This window comes from Malaya genurostris, chromosome 3 (assembly GCF_030247185.1).
Source record: "Malaya genurostris strain Urasoe2022 chromosome 3, Malgen_1.1, whole genome shotgun sequence".
Classification (NCBI taxonomy): Eukaryota; Metazoa; Arthropoda; class Insecta; order Diptera; family Culicidae; genus Malaya; species Malaya genurostris.
In genome coordinates, this window is record NC_080572.1 from 301,839,451 (window position 1) to 301,865,351 (window position 25,901).

The 25,901-nt window shown below is 41.2% G+C and overlaps 3 protein-coding genes across 5 annotated transcripts in view; 2 read left to right on the forward strand and 1 right to left on the reverse strand.

Annotated features, from left to right (window-relative positions):
- LOC131437748 (activated Cdc42 kinase-like) overlaps positions 1-16,943 on the forward strand; it is a 67,843-nt gene extending 50,900 nt beyond the window's left edge. For 2 of the 3 annotated variants that reach the window (XM_058607296.1, XM_058607297.1), the window contains exons 7-8: positions 60-390; positions 7,005-14,086. In XM_058607296.1, the coding sequence (XP_058463279.1) occupies positions 60-390; positions 7,005-8,855 (2,182 nt within the window). In that variant the 3' untranslated portion in view covers positions 8,856-14,086. Of the gene's footprint in view, positions 1-59; positions 391-7,004; positions 14,087-14,892; positions 16,384-16,469 lie in introns of those variants that run through there. The other variant, XM_058607298.1, reaches the window with a different exon arrangement.
- On the reverse strand, positions 16,864-23,575 carry LOC131437749 (activating signal cointegrator 1 complex subunit 1). Its single transcript, XM_058607299.1, has 4 exons — positions 23,339-23,575; positions 17,953-18,040; positions 17,465-17,890; positions 16,864-17,400 (listed from the first exon to the last, which is right to left on the reverse strand). Exons 1-4 carry the CDS (start codon positions 23,463-23,465, stop codon positions 16,986-16,988), a joined length of 1,056 nt encoding a protein of 351 aa, XP_058463282.1. The 5' UTR covers positions 23,466-23,575; the 3' UTR covers positions 16,864-16,985.
- A 57-nt stretch (positions 23,576-23,632) lies between these two features.
- Positions 23,633-24,779, forward strand: LOC131437750 (ubiquinol-cytochrome-c reductase complex assembly factor 1). Its single transcript, XM_058607300.1, has 3 exons — positions 23,633-23,838; positions 23,901-24,605; positions 24,669-24,779. Exons 1-3 carry the CDS (start codon positions 23,806-23,808, stop codon positions 24,747-24,749), a joined length of 819 nt encoding a protein of 272 aa, XP_058463283.1. The 5' UTR covers positions 23,633-23,805; the 3' UTR covers positions 24,750-24,779.
- The last annotated feature ends 1,122 nt before the right edge of the window (positions 24,780-25,901 follow it).

Below are 25,901 nucleotides of genomic sequence, written 5' to 3' on the forward strand. Positions count from 1 at the left end.
ATCGATAATATTCTAAGTTAACTGATTCAGTTGAATAATATGCCTTCAATTCGTTTTAGATCAATGACGGATTTAGTTTCGGACTCGAGTCAGCAAACGTCGAGTCCGAAGCGTAAGTTTAGCTTCCGGTTTCCGCATATTCATGGTGTGGTTGGTGGTAGCAGTGGGGGTAGCGGCGGCAGTGCCGGCAGCAGTCATCATCACTCGTCCGGTTCGGGCTCGGCCGGAATGGGAGGTGGATCGGCGAGTGGGAGCCGTGGCAGCGGTTCCGATAAGGATCACCTGGCTTCATCGTCCTCCGGGCATCATCATGGACTCGGAACGTTGTCCAGTGCGTATCGGGAGAGACGAAACTTTTCCGAGGAGGCAAAGAATGTGCCTGATTTGCATGTAAGTATTTTTTTTTCTTTTGTGACACGCACTCGTTGTTATCATCTAGGTTTAGAAGTGAACGACCAGTTCAGTTGTGTGGCAACGAAAGTAGGATAGCCCTAGAGTTTGGTACGATAATCGGTTGGATTTTAATGTAATGTACTTTGTACTCAAAGTTGCGTGCTATAATGTCAATATCATCGGGCTTTCTGAAATGCATGCCACTCGTTTCTATCTCCGCTCTTTTATTACTCCCTCCAAAGCAATGTTAAAGAGCAGACACGAATTGCCATCACCTTGCCGTAACCCTCTGCGAGTTTCGAAGGGAGTCGAGTTTATTCCCACAACTCGAACAACGCACATCTCTCGATCCATCGTACCCATGATCAGCCGGTTCAGTTTGTCCTCGAATCCGTAGTCGTGCATTATTTTCGTTAGCTGATCTCGATCGATTCTGTCGTAAGCTGATTTGAAATTGAAGAATAAGTTATGTGTGGGCACATTGTATTTTGCTACCCCTGGCGGATGGTGCACACTTGATCCGTAGTAGCACGATCGCCCATGAATCCTGCTTGATATGGTCCCACAAATCCGTTTGCAATCGACGATAGTCGACGGCATAAGATTTGGGAAAGTACCATGAAGCCGCTGTTCAGCAGAGTGATTGCACGGTAATTTCTGCAATCCAGCTTATCAACTCTTTTGTAGACGGGACTCAAGATTCTTTTGATCCACTCCTCCGGTAAAATCTCGTCCTCCTAGATCTTGGTAGGGACTCAGTGCAGTACTTACACTAGTGCATTATCACGGTGTTTTAGTAGCTCGTTTGGTAGTTGATCAACGCTGGCGGTCTTTTTATTTTTCAACCGGCTTACCTTCTTCTTGACTTCTTGGAGGTCTGGGACCGGCGGTCTATCGTCCTTCGCACGTGATCCCACATTCGTTACCGTGCCGCCATTTTCATTTTTCACTACATCGCTGTTGAGGTGCTCGTCGAAAGAAATACTGCTGCCATCTCTCGATCATCGCACAGTCGTTCGTAAGAAGATTCCCGTTGGTGTCCTTGCACAAGTTGCACATGGCCTCTGTGTGAATGGATCACCTTCGTTCGTAGCACTTGCTTGTGTCATTAGCAATCTCGATCTGCTGACGCTTCTTCCTACGGGATGCCGAGTTTATATGTTCCGCGTCTGTCGGTATTGGTTCTCGTTTACTCTCGTCCGGTGTTCCAGCTTGTTCGACAACGAATGTGAAAAGTTAGTTGCCGAGAAGAATGCTGCTTGATTCTTCTCGGTCACTAATTGTTCACATTCGTCGTCGAACCAGTCGTTTCTTACGTTCGGAGCCGCCGTACCTAGCATTGCTAATGCAGTGCAAGTTACGGCAGAACGAATGTCTCTCCAGCCATCTTCAAGATTAGCTGCACCAAGCTGCTCTTCCGTTGGTAGTGTGGTCGATTTGGTTTTCGGTCTGTTGGTCAGGTGATTTACAGGTAGCTTTGTGAATGTCCTTTTTTTTACAATGTGCAATGCATTTACGCACAGAGTGTGGGATTCTCCACAGGACTACCACTGTATAATTGGAACTACCCACTAAAACACCTTGGATCTCCAACCCTACTTCCCCAAAACTACCGTTAGATATTACATCCGGTTGGAAGGCTATCGGTGCTCAAAGCACCCTTCCCGAACTTATGCATCGTCATGGACGTCTGCGTCGTTCTCTTTTACTTCTAGGCCATTTATCACTTGACTTTGAGCCACTCGTTTCGCTACAGGGTGTCGACCAGGAGGATGTCGAGGTCGGTCCGGCGATTCCGGTTGAAGCTTAGCTTCCGGTTCGCTGGCGCCTCGACGACCCAGGGCTGGTCTACGTCACGAACTACTCGGCTAATCTCCGATGATGGATATAACCTACACTGACGGGAAAGTTCCCCGACGATGGAAGTTTCCCCGGGTCCGACGCTCCCGAAATCCGTGAACGGTTCGAACGGCAGGATGCTTGGGTCGGACCCGTGATTCCGGTTAGAGGATGACTTCCGGTTCACTGGCGCCCCGACGATCCATATCAGAGTTACGTCACAATCTACTCGTCTAATCCCCGGTGAAGGATTTAGACTACACCGACGGAGAGTTTCCCGACAACGGAAAAACTTCCGAACCGACGCTTGTTCGCTGATCCCTCTTTAGCGGCCGGCGGTCGCGGTTGCCTGTTATTTTGCGCTCCAATTCCGCTGTAAGATTCCCGCGATCTGGGAGGTCGCGGTCGACACTGCGTTCCAGTTCTCCTAGCTGTGGCACATCCTCTGGACTAGGTTCTCTGCTGTAGTTTCTCTGCCACATACATCCAGGAGACCATTCCTTTATGTCGCCAAGCGGAGACAGGCAAACAGAACGTGTTCTGCAGTCTTGCCGTGGGGTCTGTCGATCCATCCGGAGACTCTTGGAATGAGCCGATATGTCCCCCTGCCCTTGGTTGAGCTGTCCCATTTTCTTTGCCACTCGCGAAGGGAGGCTGCGTTGGCAGTCCTACGGGCGTCCGCGTCCTCCTTGATGAGCAGTCCAATAGGCATCATGCACGCCACCACGCAGGCTGCGTCTCCAGATACCACATCAGTCTGTGCGTGCTCTCCAGCAATTTTGCGTTGCGTTCCACCCGGAGTGCCGATGCCCATACCGGGCTGCCGGCGAGTGAACCGGAAGGCATATTCCACGTGATTGCCGAAACTGAGCTTGTCGTCAAGCATCACTCCCAATTGCTTCAGTGATCCCTTGGAGGGGATCATGCAATCACCAGCATGTGCATGTGAATGTCCTTGCGGGAAAATAAGGTACTTCTAACTACCATTCCTCGGGAAGCCGCAAAGTTAACATATCGTTGGCCGTTGTTATTCGCTGCAGCATGCAGATTGTTCGACTTAATTACCAGTCGGTACATTGCCTCCCTTCCTACCTGTGCATTCATGACCATTTTTACGTCTCTACGTGGACAGCTGTCAAAAGCTTGTTGCACGTAGCACGCTTCTTTCTCGTCGTAAGGTCTTCCTTCGTGTGGGTAGTGAACGTTAACAATGCTGTTGTTGAAAAAACGGCCTGTTATATTTATCGGCTGCCACCCAATCACTCGCTGACGCGTCTTGCAGTAGTACAGTTCTGAACTCATTCGTTGTGCCACAGCTTTAGTAGCTTTTTCCACGTCTTCTATCCCGTCCAACAAAAGCTACTGCAGAGCTGAATTTAGTTCGACGAAATACAGTATTTCTCATTCAACCGCTAGATGTCAGAACAGACGCTGTTTGAAGCCGCTCCTGACATGGGGTACAGACTAGAGATGGTCGGGTTTCGAGTATTTGTACCCGAAATCTAACACGAACGCGAACCGGACGGGTACGGGTTTAAAAATTTAGTCGTGTTTCTGGTATCCGAACCCGATTACACTGGAGTCTTTTTTACGCGGTTTTTATATGCGGATTTCCGAAGTTACGCTGGTATCTTGTTTTGCCTTAGAAATGCATGAAACGTCGAGATCCTGCTGTTATCCCGAAAGTCAATTCTTTGACACTTGGAAAATTTTCGATTATTTCCAAAAAAATATTTTATTATTGGCATAAAAAAAATTTACGATTTCGGATATCTCAAAAAAATTTTAACTTCTAAATCAGATTTAAATTTTTTTTTAATTATTCCATATCGAGACTTTTTTATGCATTTCCAAGATATTTGGCATGAAAAATTTTCATTAGTTCTGCAGTTTTTTACTCGGATTTCCGTAGTTACACGGATTTCCGAAGTTACGCTGTTTTTTTTTTTTGCGCGGTTCGTATCCCCCGCATATCAGTGTACCAAAGTTTTTGTCGGGTTCGGGTCGGGTACGGGTGAAGATTTTTGTTTTTTTCTAACAGGTACGAATCGAGTTCGGGTTTTTTTTCTAGGGGTTCGGGTTTAATTCCACCGGGGTTGGTTACCAAATCTTCGCAAGGGTTGATCGTATCCCAGCCAGTACAACGTGGCGGTAGGAATAGGAATACGTACCAGATTAAAAATAAAATACATTGGGTTGTCGTCCGACATCCTAATGACATGCCTAGCTCATTGCAGTTGTGAAACTTTTTCTGTACGTAAAGGTGGCTCTCCAAGTGGCTGTTGCAATTCGAGGTTCACATGAATTCTTCACGTTTCGCTTTCCATCTACACTCCACCATAGAAGGTTAAAAATCCCTTTCCTTCGAAAATAGTAACGGTGCGTTGATACCTTACCGTACCTAACAGCTATAGGCCTGGGGTGTCCTTTGCTGTATCAAGAATACGTCTCCACATAACTCGGTCCATGGCTGCTCGTCGCCAGCCACTCAAGGCACGGATGCTTCTGAGATCACCCTCCACTTGATCGATCCACCTTGCTCGCTGCGCTCCTCTTCTTCTTGTACCAGTCGGATTAGATCCAAGAGCCATTTTCACTGGGCTGTCGTCCGACATCCTCATGACATGCCCAGCACATCGTAGACGTCCTATTTTTGCTGTCCGTACGATGGGTGATTCCCCTAGCAGCTGTTGCAATTCGTGATTCATACGCCGTCTCCACGTTCCGTCTTCCATCTGCACTCCGCCATAGATGGTCCTCAGTACCTTTCTTTCGAAAACACTGAGGGCGTGTTGGTCCTCTGCCAGCATAGTTCAGGTCTCGTGGTCATAGAGAACAACCGGTCTAATGAGCGTTTTGTAGGTGGTCAATTTCGGGCGGTGGCGCACTTTTCTCGATCGAAAGGTTTTTCTGAGTCCAAAGTACGCACGATTCCCTGCCAAATCAATATTCGTGGTGGGAGACGTAGTGTTTCTTCTCTAGAGCATTTCCTCTCATGTATTTTGTTTTTGACGCATTTATGGCCAGTCCGATACGCCTAGCTTCAGCTTTCAGTCCGATGTAGGTTTCCGTCATCTTCTCAAGGTTACGTGTTACAATATCAATATCGTCAGCGAAACCAAGAAATTGTGCGGACTTTCGGAAGATCGTGCCACTTGCTCTTCGAATCACAGCTTCCAAGGCAATATTGAACAAGATACAAGAGAGTCCATCACCTTGCCGTAGCCCTCTCCGAGATTAAAAGGGACTCGAGAGTGTCCCAGATACTCGGACGTAGCACATCACTCTATCCATCGTTGCTTTGACCAACCGCGTCAGTTTATCCGGGAAACCGTATTCGTGCATGATCTGCCATAGCTGTTCTCGATCGATTGTGTCGTATGCCGCTTTGAAGTCAATGAATAGGTTATGCGTGGGTACTTTGTATTCACGACACTTCTGGAGTACTTGTCTTATCGCGAATATGTGATCCGTAGTGGCGCGGGCTCCAGTAAATCCCGCTTGGTACGGCCCTACGAATTCCTTAGCTATTGGTGATAGATCCTCTACCAAAATAGTCCTGATCTCGTGGAGGCGTTGATCTTTTTTCTGAGACACGACTTGTATCAAATCTCCTGTATAAAGGTGACCGTTGGACAGCTGTTCCAACAGGCTAGAGATTTGTAAATCGTCGTGCAGCATCAGGTCTCACCATGGGAATACCAAGCGATATTCAGTTTTTCGCTCCGAGCTTCCGAATCGTAGTCCATGATTCGTCGCCTAGTTCGTAGCCGGTTATTTGAATTCGATTTTCTTCATCAACTCTGTACTTTGTCGGAGTTGCCAAAGGTAATACTTTGCAGCTCGTAGTCTTCTATGCAGTCACACTACCACTGGTGGCCTACTGAGATCAAAACATTATTATCGTTATTATATTCGTTGCCACACAACGGTTGGTTAGCAGTAGCGTTCATAAAATTGTTGAACACATCTGTCATTCACCCTCTTAGTGTCCTAATTTCTCAATTACAATCTGTTACTATTCGATGCATCACCTACCATTAGTTCCTTTTAGAATGTTTTCGTTTCTAGTACTCAAATGTCATTAACTTACAATCAAAACACAGTATTTCGTATAATCGAACATATTGTTATTCACGCCGATTATTATATTTGTTCTCCTTTCTTCACTAACGTTACGTGCGCTCGAATCACTTCCCACTGATCTGATATTTCTAACACCTGTTCTTATTCTGTGACTGTTTGATTTGCCTATTTTAACTTGTGCTTCATTTTTTTTTTGGTTTCTTTGATTTGTTTCCAAATCATTAACATCCACTAATCCATCGTTAATGAATTACTTCATTTGGTGATTGTATTCGTATTCATTGTTTGTCGTGCTGTTTCAATATCATTTGTACATTTTTACATCCTCCTATTATCACACCATTGCTGATTAACTCATTCAACATTGTCATTACACTGATCTGAATAATTGTACTTGATATCAATCGCAAACAATAGTTTATTGATTACTTATTCGATACCGTCGACTTGTAACTTGTAACCATGCCACCAGCGAAAAATATTACTAACTTATTTTTTTACTTTCTGTGTGCTATTCCTAATGATTGAATCAATAAACTACAATTCTATCGGACACTAAAACAAAATGTGTGACGCGTTTCAACCCGCAATTGTTTCCGATTTTTTCTTCTGTTTGTTTGTTTGTTTTACCTGTTTGATTTATTTCATTCTGTACTCTGGTAACAATCGAACAAACAAAACATCAGCGTTACCGTTCGCTAACCGGCATCGAAAACTACCAACGGAACGACATCCGGATTCCGTTGTTTGACAAAGAATCGTCCGATTTCTGTTTCGAGAAAAGTCGAGAACTGCTAAGTAAACCGTTCAACCTGGACATATCAAGTGCGACGCTCGACAATCGTCATTTCGATAAGAAAACACGTGATTTGATAGGGGAAAATCTGATGGACATCGAGAAAACGTTGAATGCGCTGAACTTGGATTTTTTGCAGACGTATCAGGAACTGGAAAAAGCCGACTCGGCTGAAACGCTGTTCGGTGAGAGTTACGTCAGTGGGACACCGTATCGCAAGAGTCCACCGGCGAGTTCACTGGTTCGAGGTTCTTCACTGGAGAGTGGATCTAAGGCGATTCTAATACCAGGTGAAAAAAGTGGAGGTGGAAGTGGTGGATCATCAGTTACGGGAAAAAGTCCACCGGCCAAAAAGCAATACGAGATGAACTTGTATTCCGAGTTGAACGGCGGTACCATAGGAACAATACGGTCGCCTAAAGGGATGCCCATCAGGGATTTTAAGTTTCGTCAAACGATTGATGCTAGAAGCAAGGATCGATCGGATTACTACAATATGAAAAATGAATATTTGTCGGATCTGACACGGAAGCAACAGAATCAGGTGCTTTTGTCGTCACCGGTTAAAAAGACTGCAAACTCGAGCAATCAATCGATCAATCAACTGTATCAAATTTATAACACTCCGGTTCAGAGTAGTAAGTATGATGATCCTGGTACGATTTTAAGTTCCGCCAATCAAAACCGTCAACGTTCGCTTTCGTTTACCGAAAATTACGAACTGAAATCACCGACGTCGATCGAGACGCAGCTGATGAACATCTGCCACTCAAAACCCGGGCCACGCCCACAGAGTCAACCCAAAACCACAACCCGAAAAGTGATCACCTACAAACCGAAGAGCATTCGAGCGAGAAACCTCCGGCGTCTGAGCTACAACCCGATTAGTATGATCGATAGTTCCTCGTCCAGTAGCGAAAGTGAACTCGATCGCAACCACGCTCAATCGGAGTGTGACATTCGGTCGAAGATAAACTCACGCCGAAGGCGCCAGTACATGCAGCGGCGGTCCAACAGCAACAGTGCCAGCAGTCAGGACAAACTTTACGGCTCGAATGCCAGTATCAAAAGTGCACCTCAGTATAACTACAGTAGTGATCGACAATTTTGTAACTATCCGTTCAACTATACCGACTACGCAGATAATGACGACGATGAAAATATATACGATTTTGGACGCACGGTACCACCTCCGCCACCGCCGGCCAAATACGCAAACGATCCGCCACCATCGTTTGCGAATAAAACTCTAGAACGGGACTATCTGTATTCGGAATTTGACGTATCGAAACTGACCGGTAAAAGTCCAACCACTCAAAGCTACTTCGCTGCCCAGCAGCAGCAGCAGCAGCAGCAGGTTCAGAAAACATCCAATCAACTCCCGTCGCAAATTCCCGCGTCAGCGATCGTGGCAACAGCGGCGATACAACCGCAGCTGAAAGTCCATCCCCAACCCGGGTTTCAGTGGCCGGAGAAGATACACGGTGCCGTCGTTAAGCATAACGACATGCTGTGGCGGCAGAAACAGCTCTACAGTGGTTCGGTCAATTCGACTTTAGGCGGTGGAGGCGGAGGCGGAGGCGGAGGCGGTGTCACTACTCCTGCTGCTGGCACTGGAATCAGTAGTGTTGCCGTCAGCAAGGATAATCGGTACTCGAGTGAAACTTCTTCCACCGAAACGGATTCGGTTGACTTTCGGCGTGAGTTTGTTCCCATGATGCCGCCCAGTCCGGCTCCATGAGGGTATAAGAAGGACGAGGTTAGGATCGTGTGACTGGCCTGGCGTGCACTCAGTTGCATGGCGAGGGAATTGAATCGAACCGGCCGATGTGCCCCGCACTAAAAGTTATACGGTCCGGTTGATCATTCAACTCTTTCGATTGTGACATGATTGTGTACGTATTTGCGCTATTCTCCGTTCTCCTGCCGTTGTCCATATTGTCGATAATGGTTCGTGAACACACCAGCTACCCTAGTTAGTAGCAAGACCATGGTAATCTTTCATGTTCTTGAATATGATTTTTGAAATTAGAAAAGGCACACTTAAACATACGTACGAGTGCGGTTCAAAAGATAGAAATTTGATGCCGGTTGCTCAAATGGATTTTTTTCTAATTTCAAACTAATTTGGTCGTCGATACTCATTGCAAATAGCTTTGTATCAAAAAATTTAAACTCCTGACACCGTTTGGGTATAACTAAAACAAGTTTTTTTTTGCATATTTGGATTGTTCTTTTATACATCCATTCTTAGCCTTGATTTCCACAACTATTATACTTTGAACCATTCAAATTTACCTATTATAGACCGGTTTGAAAGCGGCGTCTTGGGAAACAGAACATTTTTCTGATTCAATACGATTTATATTTGAAAAAAATATTAAATAATTGTGTCCTTTATACATAGGTAAACGTAATCTAATTGAATTGAGTCGAGCAAGTGACCGTGAAGGTCGGTAAAACCTTGGAAGTAGTCGAGAATTTGGTTCCACTGGGAGAAACCGGGAAAAAGCCAGGAATTTAATAGTGATAGCCGAAATCTTAGTAACGATTTTCAGCATCGTGGTTTTCCTGATTCAACAAGTGAAAAGTATGAAGCAGTACCCAATCTTGTGATTGAGCGAGAAATGTTGCTACAACTGCCGTTCTTCGCATAATTATCCCATGTTCTATGGAATTTCCTATATCGGACAATTATGCGTAGAACGGCAGTACAGGTTCTACGTAAAACAGTCCATTGGAAATTAGGCCAACATCCTCATGTTTCGCCCAACGATTTCTTGAGGGTTTAACAGCAATTTTAAATCAATCTGAAAGCAGAGCTTTCTTAGTTGTTTTTAATGGATCAGGGTCATTTCGCCGAAGGCCATTTCGCCGAAAGCCGTTTCGCCGAAAGCCGTTTCGTCGAAAGTCATTTCGCCGAAAGGGTCATTTCGCCGAATGACATTTCGCCGGATTGGTCACTTCGACGAATATCATTTCACAGAAACCCTTTTCGCCGATTCCTGCAATTGTCTTTATATTATAATTGGAATTGATTTAAAATAAACACAACGTTAACGCTCGTTTTGTTGACCTACAATTGTACAATTGAATAGAGATTGATTCTTGTACTCTTGAAAAAAGAATGATTCACGAACCTAAGAACAGAGTTCCCAAGGAAACTTGTTGACTATTAGCCACTAGCCATCAACGCAATTGCATAGGTGTATCTACCGAGGCAATTACAAGTTTATATGCAAGAGGCCACCGCTTCCGACGGCGGGTCGGCGGCCAACTCAGCTGGCGTCGCCTCGGCGGCTTTGTGCCGCTTAGCCATCTTGGCTTCGGTTATGTGGCTACGTCACATCAGTTATACAGGCATAATAACACAAAAAAATAATAATATGATCTATTCGAAATTACCCTTTCGGCGAAATGTCCCTTTCGGCGAAATGACCCTTTCGGCGAAATGGCATTCGGCGAAACAACTCTCGGCGAAATGACCCGCTCCCGTTTTCAATAATAGCACAATGAAAGCTCATAATGAAAAATAAGGATAACTTGGATGCTTCTGCTGTATTTTTATTAAATTGGAAAAAAAGAATACGAAACACTTGGAAAATTTTGAAACTTGGCAAATGTTTTAATAAAGTTATCAAAAATTCATGTTTGCTAATGATTACCCTAATTTCATCATAATTTGTTCCAGTAATGTCATCTTGAAACAATACATGTGTTACGCTTATATTTGTGTGAGATATTGGTTTCAGTAGGACTCACAAAATTGAAAAAGTTGTCGACTTTGACCACATCCACTGTTTACAGGGAGTATTTGACTTCTTCTTTGAGAGCTTGAACTGGATTCTGAGGACTTGTAAAAAATCTTAGAAAGGTTTAGAATATGGTTTGATTTGTTCGTTCAACGCAAGAAATCCTTTTTTATTGCGACTAAACAGTGCCGACCAGCTCTCTGGATTGTTGATGCGTTGTTGCTTTTGATAGATTGTGAGCGAACGAGGTACCTATTTGGAAAAGATTTTTTTCATGCCCAGATTTTCGCATACGATCATAAAAGCACTTTCAGTTCAGTCGGACTTTGATTTTGTGTTCATCCATAACGATTATCAAAACTAGCTCACATTTTTTCCGGATGACTGCTTAATTTGGTCACGTTAAAATCAGAATACCACAAATCTTTGTTTTTAATCTGAGTGCGGGTAACACTTCTTAAACCATTGCTGGACTTGCCCGGTTTTTCCTTTTATCAATAAACTGATTTTGTTATTTTTAAGTTTTCGTTAATCAAAAAGTAACGTCACTTATATGTCGGTAAGTTTAGTGTTTGTGGTGCGATTGACGTGAAAATTTGACACTTGTCTTCTGAACGATGATGATAGTTTGATATTACAAACGTCATCTCAGTTGGTCCCGGGAGTTTTTTAACAATGTGCTATGCACATCAGCGGCTGGATTTGTTTTGTGCACCGTTCGATTCGCCCGGGTTTGCGGTTCAATGCATACGGCGCTGATCTTATAAGCCAGTTGTTATATGTTCGAGCCCCGACGTGAAATGATTCATAGTGTCAGTAGGATCGTAGTATAAAATGATTCTGTATGCTAAGAATCGGCTGCGAAGTCTGTTGAAACAGAAAGGCCAAATTCCACAGAAGGAATGTAATGTCAAGACATTGCTTTCGATTCATGCGAGACATCTTTCACCATCAACCCCAACCAACTAAACGATCAGGGTAACCAAAATTCTCAAAGAAATAATTTCGAAAATTTGCAAACACAAATAAGTTTATACGGAACCTAAAATACTGCTGACTTAATATTCCAAACAAATATTGGCAGAAATTTTGTAGTTTGATATTGTATTTAACCCTTAAATGCGCAATTTTGTTTTACAACAAAATATCGAAAACGCTTCAAGCTTCGAATTTACGCGTCTCATGCAAAGTTTTATCGAAACAAAATATTATTTAAAAATCGACTAAATAATACTTCAAAATAGTGGGTCGCTCTCCCCAGTACGAATAATTACCCACGGGCTGAGGACAGTACCGTGAAGTGGTAGGTTTTTTGCTATTTTTCCGTTTCAAACTAAAAAATTCTTGGAAACGGTGCAGAATATAGAAAAACCCACCTGACAAAGTCTTCGAAATTTAGTTGAGAATATTCTGTGAAATTTTCAGAATGATTCATTGAGTTTAGCGGTCGTGTTGTATTTTTTTCTGACTGAAGAACTGCAGAAAAAAGGAACGCTTGGAAATGCATACCTCTACTTGTTCATCGAATATCTCGGCTTTGAAGGCTTGTATCATAAATCTACCGTGACAAAGTCTAGATAAGTTAGTTTAGATGCGATTAGTACATAAAAAAGTATATGTTATCGCGATAACAATAAAGTCTTTTATTTTTCTGTGAAACAGTCAGTTTCAATGCATCCGCCATTTTTTTTCGCTTTGGTTTCCTGATAGCATTCTGAAAAAGGAGAGAGAAATAAAATTGGCTCGACAAGGTTGCCAAACACACAGACATTCAATCTTTGTGAAAGTTGAATATTTTTTCATTGTTCATTGGAATCATGTAATGTCCAACCCATACGATAAATTAATGTGATGAAACTTCTCATCAAAATAATAAAATGTATGCTGGCCACCCGGTACAGTTTGCTCATATACGAGAGAGTACAAGAGAAATACGATGCGCAAAGGGAATTGAGCGAGTCACGTGGTCGATTTAAAACTCAACACGTGGCCCTGTGTCCTCAGACCTTAATATGTTTCACCGGCTCTGTGTGGTTGAATATTCGACGCTACAAAATTTTCATTACAAATCGCGCAAATCTAGTAATCCACGACTCAGAGACATTCATTTTGTTAGCGATTTTTTTTTCATTCCTGCGTTTGGCATCGCCTACTATGTTACAACATCTAAATAACTTTCGGTACGAGCAAGCGGAGGGCAATTCAATGACATTTTCGTGACGACATTATTTTCTTTTAAGCAGAGCGTTTCCCGTTTGCCCAAGTAAATACGAGTTTTTAACGGATTGAGTGGATTCTTGTGAAAACAGAAGAAAGAAGGATATTAAATTGATTTCAGTCTCGGTTAATCACACGTCCTAGCCTCACAGATTAAAATAGTAACAGGAAATTTTGCGATGGAGGTACTCGCTGGAATGCTGATTCGGGCGGAGACAGTGGAATAATTCTCTAGAACATCCAAGGACAATTAACAATACAGTATCCAAAACACCGGACGGGCACATCGAAGCTTAGTCCGCAACATGTGTATAGATCATTACAAAAAAAAACATCTGCAGGGTCATTATTGAACAACATACAACAAGTACTACCTACCATAAGAGAAGTATGTCCAGATTTCAAGAAACTTAAAAATACGTTACGCATTAGAATGTTGTTAGTAGACAGAAAACCATTACTCATAATCGAAACAATTACTTACTGTGAATAATTTTCTAAGCAAAAGAAAACCAAACAACTGTAATGAAGTTTGGAGAACTTTGTCGCACAGATGCGCACAAAAGCTTTACTACTCTTATCCGAAGCATTATGCGAAAATGTATATTTACAACTCTGTCTAACACACGCACTTATAAAAGGATGTGCCATCAACATAAGAGCCATGAGTAAAGAGCGGATGAAGTTCAGAAATCGTACTTTTAAGTACTGAGAAATGGGCAACAGGAAAGGAACAAAAAATACTTTTAACATAAAAACCAACCATCACAGATCTGCGAGAAAAAAAAACGATGAAATAAAACCGCTGGGATGGGGTAATGGTTGTTCTAGTCATAGAAGAAAAATTCTTATGATGTTCGAGTTAGTTGTTTGATGCTACCTATTTAGTACTTTCGCTTTTTTGCTCTGAAGAAATTGCATCAAACCTTTGAATGTTAAAACATACTCGTCCTGTCCGAGACTATCATATCTATTTCAGTGCAAGCTTGAAGTATTACACACACACAGAATCTCATAGCTATGTACTCTCTACGTATGATACATTGACATATATTTCCAGTTTCGAATCGGAACGCCCCAGAAAGTGAGACGGTTAATAGTATAGGTGCACCGAGCGCGGCATAAACGTAACTAAAGTTTAAGGATTTGTCGAACACTGGCTATTATGTGCGATATGAAACGAAAGAGTGTTTGAAGAAGAGAAAAAAAAACTGACTAAAAGGTGATATTTAAAGTTAAAAGCAAGTAAAAATATTGAAAAAATTAAAACAACCACTATCATTACTATTGTAACTATCGATCAATCATACGATTGTAATGAATAATACTGATCATTAAAAGCAGAATGCTATTCTCGATTGTGTTAGCGGAACTGGTTTTTTGCTTTGTTCGTCACGCCCGGAACGTCGTTAGATTCGGATCTGTTTGGTTATGTTTGGTTTGGCTTCTTATTTCAAATTTCGTATTTTTTTTTCTTTACCATACTACCTAACAAAACACTAATTCAACGTAAGAAGGTGGTTTATAAATATAAATTATTAACCTTGATTTGTCTGGTTTCGGTTAGAATAAGTTATCCTCTCGTTTGTTTTCCTGAATTAATCTTCTGTTCATACTTTGATTTCAACTTAATCCTCGCTCTCCTTGGCCTCTAACCTGTTGTTTTTTTTTGTCTAAACCAACACACAATATACGCTGAACGCGCTTTTATTTGGCTCCTGTTTCCGGTTTTCAATGGCCAATCCTGTCCTGTCCTGCCCCCTATTCCTGTCTCCTTCTGTCCGTCCGGACTGTCTATTGACTTTGCAGAGCACTATAACGGAAGAGCATCGACAGGCGTACAACAGTCTGGTTGAAAATCCGCAAGGAGTAGTAGGTGTGTTCCCTAGTGATCTCAAGTGTTTCACCGCATCCACGCTACCCAGGTCAAGATTCAACACAAGCGTCGCTAGTTCGTTCGTGTCCGGTACCGGAAGCTTTCGATTTAAGGAAATCGATCTAACGGCACCGCCATCCCATCCAGCACCGAAATCTCCCGGACCGGTATCGTCCACCGAAAATCCGGATGATGAGTCCAACCCGTTGCGTATGCTGAGAAGTAAAAACTTTCCTGTCGTGCGACCAAGACTTAAAATTCAAACCCAAACCAGTGTCGAAGAACATTTGGTGTCCGTAGACGATAAGGACGGTTCCTGTGAGAGCCCAAGTTATCTGACAAATCCGGAATACACGTATAACAATGCTGCCGTTGGAGGAGATCGTATTCAGGATGGGACAGCCAGTACGAATCCAATCCCTTTGCCACCACGAGACCGCAATAAGGTAATAGTGGCGAATCCGAAACGACACGTTCGCAAACACCCGTTGATTATACCTGCTTCCGGTTTGCAACGAACACTCAATAAAGTCACCCAAATTACTCCAATCGAGGAGAAAACCGATGTTTTCACCGTGCCACATGACGACTCCGTCAATCTAGATTCGAACAACGTACTTCAAAAATCATCGTCCGATTCTTCAAAGCTCAACGAAATTGGCAATTCGTATGTCAACAATGGCAATTCGTTGCTGCCAAGCTCCTTCGGCAAAGAGTTTGTCGAAAACAATTTTCCCAACTTGAAACCCCTCTCGCAGTTGACTACACTGCCAGCGACGATTCCAGCTACCAGCACCATTCTGACCAGACGTCGCAACGAGAAGGATGCTGCCAACCGACAGTCTCTGCATCGTGATCCGACCTATGAGAATCTGGATGTTTATCAAACCCATCAATTCAACAACGGTAGCCTCAACGTTGACTCTGCCTCTCTGCACTGTGAATCGATTCTGGAGAATGATGCCGACAAAGTTCCGGATCTGTCTTCGCCAACAACTGCGATTGACGTTGTCGACAGTTTCACCAGTGCCCTGTACGATATCGAAAGCAAAAAGTCTACCAAACTTGTTGAAGATGTCCTGCGTAACGTTGACATGGTGGACACGAAAAGTGTCGACAAAAAATCGATACTGAAATCTCCACCGCCTCCAACGGGGCCGGCTCCCACACTAAATGCTGCCATCGCTGAATCGTACAACGCTGCTCGAGTAGCACCACCTGTGCCGCCACCTGCTGTTTCAGCCCAAACAGACGATGTCGACGGACCGATTTCGCCAGTATCGATTGCCGAAGGAGATTTGAAAAAATCCATCAATTACGTAAGTTGCGAAGATCTGCTGGAGTTTGCTGAAAAGCCGAAAGGTCGTGCCCGTGGCCTAGAGTCGGACGAAGTTCGGATTATGTCCAAAGTGCTAGGGAAGAATGTTAGTATTTTTTTTTTGCGTTTCGCAATAACTAACAACTAACGGAACAACTATCTATTTTTTTTTCCGTATCTATTTTTTTTCAGACGCCCCCAGAGCAGTGCATGTTAACGTTGGATTTTATAGACTGGGACATCCATAAGGCTATCAAACTTTGCAAACTGCAAACCATCCTATCCACTGCCGACCTATCGTTACAGGAATGTCGCGAAGCGTTGGAAAATTACGACTGGGATCTACACACAACTGCGCTAAAAATGAAATCACACAAATAACCAACAACAACAACAAAAAAATACGGGAATCCCGTAGAACTGTACAACAAAACGTCTTCCTGAGCCGAACCGAACAATGAAGTATTATAGGGCCAAGAACAATCAAAATCTACTCTTCTACAGTAGAAGCAGTATTTCTCAGTTTTTATATCTTCTTACAAAAATGCGCTAAAGCAAACCCCCGTTAACAAAGCTCCAATAAGATCGCATCGAAATATAATTGCCAAAATAAGTTAACAATTTTATCATATTATATTCTGACATTTTTTTAATGTTTTAATATTCCGCACCCGTCTACCTTTATTTATGTGAAAGTTCCCTTATTATTCACAACTTTATCATTCCCGTTGCTTCGTAGAACCCATCGCAGGCAGTCGAGAAACGCTGGGATAGATGAATCTCCGTCACTTTCTGAGTGCCGAAGTCGTAGTGTCCGAAATCTCGCAGTATTTCCGTGGCGTCAAAGGTGACCCTCGGGCCTCGTTTTTCGTCAACGCCGCCGTACCCGTCGGCATTGTCGCGGAACAGCGAATTGATCAACGTTGCGTGTAGTTTCACCCGGTCATACTTTCTCTGCATCAGTCCGTTGGCCACGAACAACTCCATCATCTGGTCAGCAATCCGCTGAAGAGCATCCGACTCTACACTGGCATATAGAACATCGACGGCACGTGGATCATCGTTCATGTATTCCAAAGCGCGCAGTTGGAGAGTAACGGAGCCAAATTCTTCCACAACTGGTCTAGGAATATGAAATATGATTAATTACAATAACAATCGAATTGCTAAACTAATTGAACAACTACCTAATAATCGTTTCGTGACAATTCTGTAACAGTTGAGCAGCAAGTGATCGGTCCTCGTTGTCCATCAAACTCATTGTACACAACGTCAGGTGAAGCTTTTCTGCCTTCTGAAACAATGAATCATCTAAAGTGAAAGCACTCGGTAGCTCTGTAAGCACTTTCTCGCGGAAAATTCGAAAATTTCGTTTGATCTCCTCGGAGTTCAACGGAATCGACAGGAAATGGGTAAATGGTTGCCGACTACGGGCACCAAGCACAATCAGTTCGATTCTTTGCCGGCAGGAGACTACCCCCCTGCGCGAACTGCCTTTCACCAAGATGTCCCCTTCCGATCCCTGCTTGGGCACGATGATTTGTGTCTTTGTTTCCACCTCCAGTCGTCGCCTGGTGGCACCCTTGGCTCCGATTATCATCGCAAAAAAGACCCTTGTTGGAAAGTGGAAACAATAGTTATCGTCTGAGCGACTCTTCCGGAAACAATTACTTACGATGGAACGTGGAATGATGTTTGAAATTTGCCACCTTCTTTGATTTGAATATCATATTCCAACTCACGGTCATCTTCTTCGTAAAGATCTGTCAAAGTAAACACAATGAAATCTTTGTTATCGCTCGTCTGGAATAGATATATTTTACAATTTTCGTTCATACTATTTTCCGAATAGTTTATTGGGAACATCAAGTCGATGAGAAATTAATTGTACCACCATTTTTTGTTTAGGCGGCACTTATTTTCATTTCCCTTTGATTCAAATACATTTCATACCTACTTCAAAGTAAAAATTATTTCAACGATTGTTGTTTTTTAAGTCTTGTTAAGCCGTAGAGCCGTCTTGAACTAGTTTTAAATTTGATCAGTAGCTAACGGGGAAAACAGATTAGAAACTTTACATGCAAATGCAACTATGTAATAAAAACCGCTAAAATGTTACCGCAGAGACGGGACTCAAACCCGGAGCTAACTCCTAACCGGGAAAAGCTACGGGTTCAAGTCCCGTGTCCGCAGTAACATTTTCGCGGTTTTCATTACATAGTTTCATTCGCATGTCAATTTTCTAATCTGTTTTCCCCGTTAGCTCCTGATCAAAATTGAAACTAGCTCAAGACGGCTTAACAATACTAAAAGAACACAAATCGTTAAAATAATTTTTACTTTGAAATAAATATGAAATGTATTTGAATCAAAGGGAAATGAAAATATCTTTTTTAATCTGTTTTCTCCGTTAAATACTGATCAAATTCAAACATTGTTTGTTTCTACACGCAAGAAAAAATATATAATAAAATCTAATATATTGTGCTTTGAATTCAAATATATTTTATTTAAATCTGGATCTAATTTCATTTCGCTTAGAATTTGTTATTTGATTCCTTATTCCTTATAGTTACCTTATATCACATTTTGTTGGGGAAAGGGTTCCAATCAGCTTTGCAGCCCTGTCCAAAATGTGTTTCCCTCCCCGTTAATTTGTATCAGGCCGAATTAGCGCATGCGCGCGATATAAACGCCTCTTTCAATATGAGGAAAATATATTATTACCCAACAGTTTTTATTATTCATTTATGTTGGTTTTCTTAGCTTTGGTCATAGTTTATATTTTGTTTTATCTTAATTCCAGTGGTTCTATTCAATTGTGTTTCGTAAGTGTCTTTTGTTGTCATTCTATTTTATTTCCATTCCGTACTTTTGCTGATATGTTATTTTATTTCCTTAAATGTAAAAGTTAGTTGTATGCAGTGGTGTTTTTATTCTTACCCATGTTCCATTTTGTATCTAAGATTTCCTAAGAGTGTTAATTATATTATTTTCCAATTTTTCAGTTCCACATCTATCACATTTGTTATTCTTTATTCCGAATTATTCATTCATGCTCCATTTCCGAAAAAAAGGATTAGTGTTTTTAATGATATCTTTGTGAGGCTGGTCATGATGGTTTGACGGAAAAGAACTGAGGACATGCGTTTTTATTTAAATTATATTGACACTTGGGTCCCATCAGTATTACTACAGCATGTTCACATTTCGTTATCTTCGGATGATCCTTGACAGTGTTACCATCCGCTCAGGCACTTTTGGGTATCTGGTGTACACTGACCCACAATCGAAATGCATCACTACCAATTTGATACAACGCACCCAAAGGCACGGTAAAATGTATATTGTACATACACACAAAAATACATACATACACACAGGCACACATACCTACATGTATTCCACACGCAAGTATTACAACATTGAGTTACTATTTCTACTCTAATAGATCCTAACTAAAACTAGTGTGCTAATAGTCATCTCATTAGTAGAGTCACCATGTTATTTAAGCGATCACTCGACTTTCAACAAATGAATTGTGATAAAATCGAATACAAAGTTCAATACTTGCTGTTTTAGCGAAGCAAAATGCTCCGAATTTCATGTTACTTCTGAAGTTAATCTATCAAACAGAGATAACAGATCTCCCTATAACTAATGGTTCTCGTATATGAAATGACTAATGGATTTGAGATGAATGGGGGTACCGTTACCCAATTTCTATCTCTTCTAATGGTCGATCGTTAGTCCTGAGCTGAAACGGTGGCCTTTATTACCATTCTTGCATGCACTTACTCTTGCATTTCACTCACACATCATCTCACCCATCAGGTCCCAAACGATACATCCTCACAATACAAACATAGTTTGACAGCTATCAGTGGTTTGCTCATTGGTAAAGTCATTATTACTTCGTTCTATTCTACAATATTCTATCTCATTCCACAGTAATCCATTGTACACAAACCACCAATAAACGTCAAATATGGACTCGATTTACCGTTCATTTGTTGTCATCGTGTGAAACCCAATTGGGATACGTTCACTTCACTTAATTTCCACTTCACACTGGTAATAAGGGCCGGTAGTATGAAAATGAAACATAAAAAAGAGCTCAGTTACCCAAGCAACCAGCAGTTCCACAATTACTTAAAAAGTCTACTTTCTTACTGCTTAAAAGTACACGCGGAACTTGAAAGTAAAGATCAAGTTCCGCGTGAACTTTCTAGCTGCATAGAAGCTGAACAATGTATTCTAGAAGCAGCTTAGAAGTTCGTTCCGCTGCGTCGCGCGAACTTTCAAGTGTGGATAATTACTTAAAAAATGGGCTGCTTAGAATGCTATTGATTAACTTTGACAGCTGCTTATGCCAAATCAGTCACTTTTATCCGAACTTTGGTTAGTTGGGTAAGCCCTACCGGCCTCTCCAACCCCGGATGTTGGAGCGTAATGCAATCAACATCTTATTTATTTAATTCAATTATGAAGCCTAAAGCTGTAACGCATATCTTTATCAAATTGTAACGCTAATTGATTGTAACACATGGATCAATAAGTCCCGAGACTAAAGCAGAGATGGCGCTCGTAGTAAACCAGTAACCACGTCTTTCTAGAGTACTAACCTTTGCTTGAAACGGGTCAAAATTTTAAGTCGATCCGACCAGAAACAGCTGAACTATCGATGTTGGAGTAAAGTCGTTTTGTAGTTTGTTTAAAAAATGGAAAAAACCGAGTTTCATGTTTTGATAAAACATTGTTTTTAATGGGTAAAAACACCGTGCAAGCGAAACAATGGATTGAAAAATGTTATCCGGACTCTTGTCCATCAAAAGCAACGATTTGTCGGTGGTTCGCCGAGTTTAAACGTGGTCGTACCGACACAAATGACGCGGAACGCTCGGGTAGACCTGTGGAAACCGTTACATCCGAAAATGTGAGTGAAGTGACAAAAATTAAAATGAAAGATCGTAAAGTGAAGCTCCGTGAGATTGCTGAGATGACACAGATATCATATGGAAGTGTATTTACTATCCTTCATAAAAAATTGAGCATGAAAAAGGTTTTTTCCAAGTGGGTGCCGCGATTGCTTTCGATGGAACAAAAACAGCAACGAGTCGATGATTCAGAAAGCAGTTTATCGAAAAAAGAACGTTGGAACCATTGTATCACCCTAAAAGGTGATTATGTTGATGAATTAAAAAAAAATTGCCAAAAAAGATGTTGTTTCCATTGTTAGTCTCGGGAATTATTGATCCATGTGTTATGTGATGATGTTTGCAATACCGTCAAGCCCACCAACCAGTGGGAGGGACTTAGAATTTGTTATTTGATTCATATCAAAAAAGTTTTGTTTGTGCAGTCAGGGTTCCATGCGAATGTTCAATAAAAAATTTGTGGAATTTACCATATTGTTTCATGTACCGAATTTTCGGCTGATTATTTTAAATATTCTCTTGTTTTCTTTAGCAAATAAGCATAATTAAAAAAGAAACAAATGGTATTTCTTGCATTTCAGAGAGTATTTTTATAGGGGAGAGAGCGTAGTAAGTGTCATTAACAAGGAGGAAGGTCATGAAAAAATTTATCTAATTTGACGAGAATCGATACTTTTTAAGAGCATAGAACAATTTTGCACACCTTAGATATGACTATACTGGGGTGGATGTAGCAAGTACTTTCAAAAAAAGGGGGGGGGGGTGTTATGTTTGTAATGGCATAACTCCGGAACTACTTAACGGATTGCTATCAAACTTGGCACATGTACTTATTGCTTACAGAGGGTAGGAAGCGTAGCAAGTGTCCTTAACAAAGGTGGTCATTAAAAAAAATATTTAATTTGACGAGAATCGGTACTTTTTGAAGATTATAGATACTTTTTGCACAACTTAGATATGATTATAAGGATATTCGGTAGGGAGAAGGTGTAGTAAGTGCATCCCAAAAAGTAAGTGTAATGTTTGTAACGGCATAACTCCGTAACTATTTCACGATTTGCTATAAAAAATGACCGCGAGTGTATTCAAGTCTCAGAATAACTACGAAACAGCTAAACTAACCGCCACTAATACCGTTTTCGTTTTTGAACCTAGACGCGGGCTACTCTGACTCCGAGTAAAACGAACACGTGGTACGCGCTCTAAACAACTCATGAAAAAAAGAAAAAAATAAACAAACTCGGCTGGATGCGTGGTGCGACCCGAGAAAATTTTCAGAGCGAAACTACGCGATTGGAGTCCGATCTAGAGCGACCTCAGGCTGCTAAAACAAACCTATAAAACATTGTTTGGGCGACTCTGGGTCAGCTTTCGGGCTGCTCTGATCAATAAACGAAAACGGTATAAGTTTGGCACATGTACCAAAGGTGGGAATCGATATTTTTTTTAAAAGCACAGACTCACTACTACACTACTTATGGTAATCATGGAGGAGCTCTGTAGTAAGTTCCAAGTTGACAAAAAGGAAGTTAAATCAAAATAGATTGTAAGGTTATTTTGAGGGTGAGAGAGTGGAGTAAGTGCCCCGAACATGGAAAAAGTAAGGGAAAATTGATCGGGTTTTACGAAAAATTGGTACATATTCACGAGTACAACATATTTCTAGCAACTAAGTGAGGTTCAAAATAGGGGAATACGTATTCTTAACATTGATCTGAATTGACGAAATCGTACAATCAATGTGCATTTTATTATGTAAATTGAGAAAACTGTTGACTCAAGGTGATGCCGAGTGTTTAAATTTTAAAAAAATCCGAATGTAAAGGAAATTTTCGAATAGAACACGCCGAAGCGATATTGACGCATTGAAAAGCATGAAAGAAAACAATATTAGCGTTCGTTCACGACGCCGTGTCGACACTGAACCGAATCGGAATGGTGCAAATAGATTACTATTATTATTATTATTGGTTTATTTATACCCGGCTTTAACCTAGTTACGGTCTTTCACCGAGTTGGTTTGAATAGATTTGTTGTTTACACTAATAAATAATTTCCAGCACCCAACTTAATGAGTAAAAAGTAAATGTCATTATGTAAGTTTCTTGCATCGTGTAGACATACCTTCTTCGATGTACGGTTTGCTTTCCTCCTGTTGCCCGTACATTTGATGCACTTTTTGATCAGAGACCGAATTCACACGATAGCATCGTGTCCCAATCCACATTAATTGCGGTGACATAACATCCATGATGTCGTAAATTAATACGTTATTTCAAATAAAAAACTAATCTATAATCAACCGTTAAAGCTAGGCCTACGAATTCAAACAAACAAGCCGATTTTACTGCTTTTACTTTGAACAGCTGATCAGAGTTGTCAAAATTCGGGGTTTGTCCGACAATTCCGACATTCATTTCGTCGTGCTGTTCGTTTTGTTTACATGCCATCGGTGGAAGTATCTGCCAGCCAAACGAATTTATATAACGAATTGGTCAAAATTTAACTAATTGAAACAAGCATCTAAATTTGATTTACAGAAATAGTGTGACGATTAAAACCATTTTTTCTAAAACAAAACTTTTCGAGCTATGTCAAATTTCCTTTCCGGAAGGGCGGCTGTGGTGAGTACAATTAATATGTGAAAAAATTCAGGCATGTTTACTTTGAAAATTCTTAATTCTAGTTGACCCGCGAATTTGCTCACACCTTAATGCGAAATTACGCTAACCGGGCCTCAATTCACGCACTTCATAACAGATATGACCGTTGTGGCTCAGAGGTCTGCAAACCGATGCTGGTCACAATGGCAAATTTGTCTAGTGGTACATCCAACACACACCCAACCGTAAATAGTTCACAACTAGCCTCAACCAAAGAAGATGAAGGTGGATTCTTGAAACGATTCATAACAAAAATGGGCTGGATAGACAATTCCCGAGTCAGATTACGTGTTTCCAGTGCATATCTCTACGAATCCGTAGCCGACTGTATCAACTATAACGAATTTTTCACGCATTTTAACATGCCTAACACGTTTAATACCTGGTTCTTGATTACTGAATTGCACGTTTGGATGCTTTTAGTACGAGCCATGGCCGAAGGGTCTGAAAAGGATGCAGCAGGAAGATACATGCGTAACTGTATAGTCGAATCAATGTGGAATGATGTGTCAAATCGAGCGAAAAAACTATCGGCCGATAATCCGTCCGCTGTGCGGCCTCAAATTCAACTGCTCTCTGAGCAGTTTCAAGCAGCGCTTCTAACTTATGACGAAGGCATCAATAGTGAGGACAAAATTCTGGCAGCTGCACTGTGGAGGAGATTCCTTTCGGGGAAATGCGAAGATTACGAAATGTTGGAACTGTTGGTTAAATACGTTAGGAAGCAGGTTTGTATTACGTTGTCTAAAATATAGAAGTTTTTTTTGCTGTAACTTATTCGTATTTTTCAGATGGCGATGCTAGACAATATAAGCCGCTATGATTTTGCCATAAAACCTAAGGTGAAATGGTTACCGTTAATTGAGAAATAAAAACGCACCAGTGGTTGGACTAAATTCTGATATGTTATCTTATGTGGCGTTCCGTGCTGAAATATTTGTAATCAAAAAAGCATTTTTCAATTAAGTTTTAGAAGAAATTTTGAACACATTACTATTACCACACATAAAATGCCATATGGAAACATGAGAAAACAATATTTCGTTTACCATATTTCAGCACTAAACGCTACTAAAATTTGATTTTGTAGAATAGAAGTTGAGAAAGTCTTGAAAATAATAGGAATTCACTCACATTTTAATAATTATTCGTTGTCAGTGTTCATTAGGAATTTTACTTAAAAAGTTCATGAATGAAAGATCCGAAATAAAAAATAAATCTCGACTTTTCATGCAATTCTAAGACATTTGGCATCAAAACAATTTTTTCGATTTCAGAAATCTCATGTATGGTGATTTTTCAAGATCGAACATTTTCAAACCTTAACCGCCTTTCCCATATCCGATTTAGCTCAAATTTTGCTTGTGGACTTTTTTTGGGGTGCTTAAACTTTTGAGCTCTACCGCTACTAGTATTGGCACCCTTATATACATTAGAGCGGTAAAAACACCTCCGGATCTCCGGAACCAAATGTCACAGCGATTTGATCTTTGAGCTTGATCAATGGCGCGACAGTAGCTTTCAAACGAGCCTAAGTTTGTTGAAATCGATTTAGTCATCTCTGAAAAACTCGCGCGGTAATAATATTTTCGAAAAGTGCACACACACAGACATTTTCCGATCTCGTCGAATTGTATATAGCACTATGGGTCTCCAAGGCTCCGATCGAAAGTCCGTTTTTACAGCAATTCTAATACCTTAATTTCGCCCCGGTGAACGACCAAAATGGTTAAAGCCGGGGTAAAATAAATGATATAAAAAAGAATAATAATACCTTTCTATTCAGAAAGGCAAAAAGACTTTAACCAGAATTTATTTATCTGTAAAAATGTTTTTCCAGCGTTTAGTATACACACTGGAGTACTTCTTATTTCTGGAGCTTTTCTCTTTGTGTACTTATCGATGCAAGATTTGAAACATAATATTGTTACCACAGACTAACAGACAGGACACTCAAATTAGATTCTTCAATCATTTTAACGGTCATTTCTAATATTCCTTTATTTGGGACAGTACTCACATGT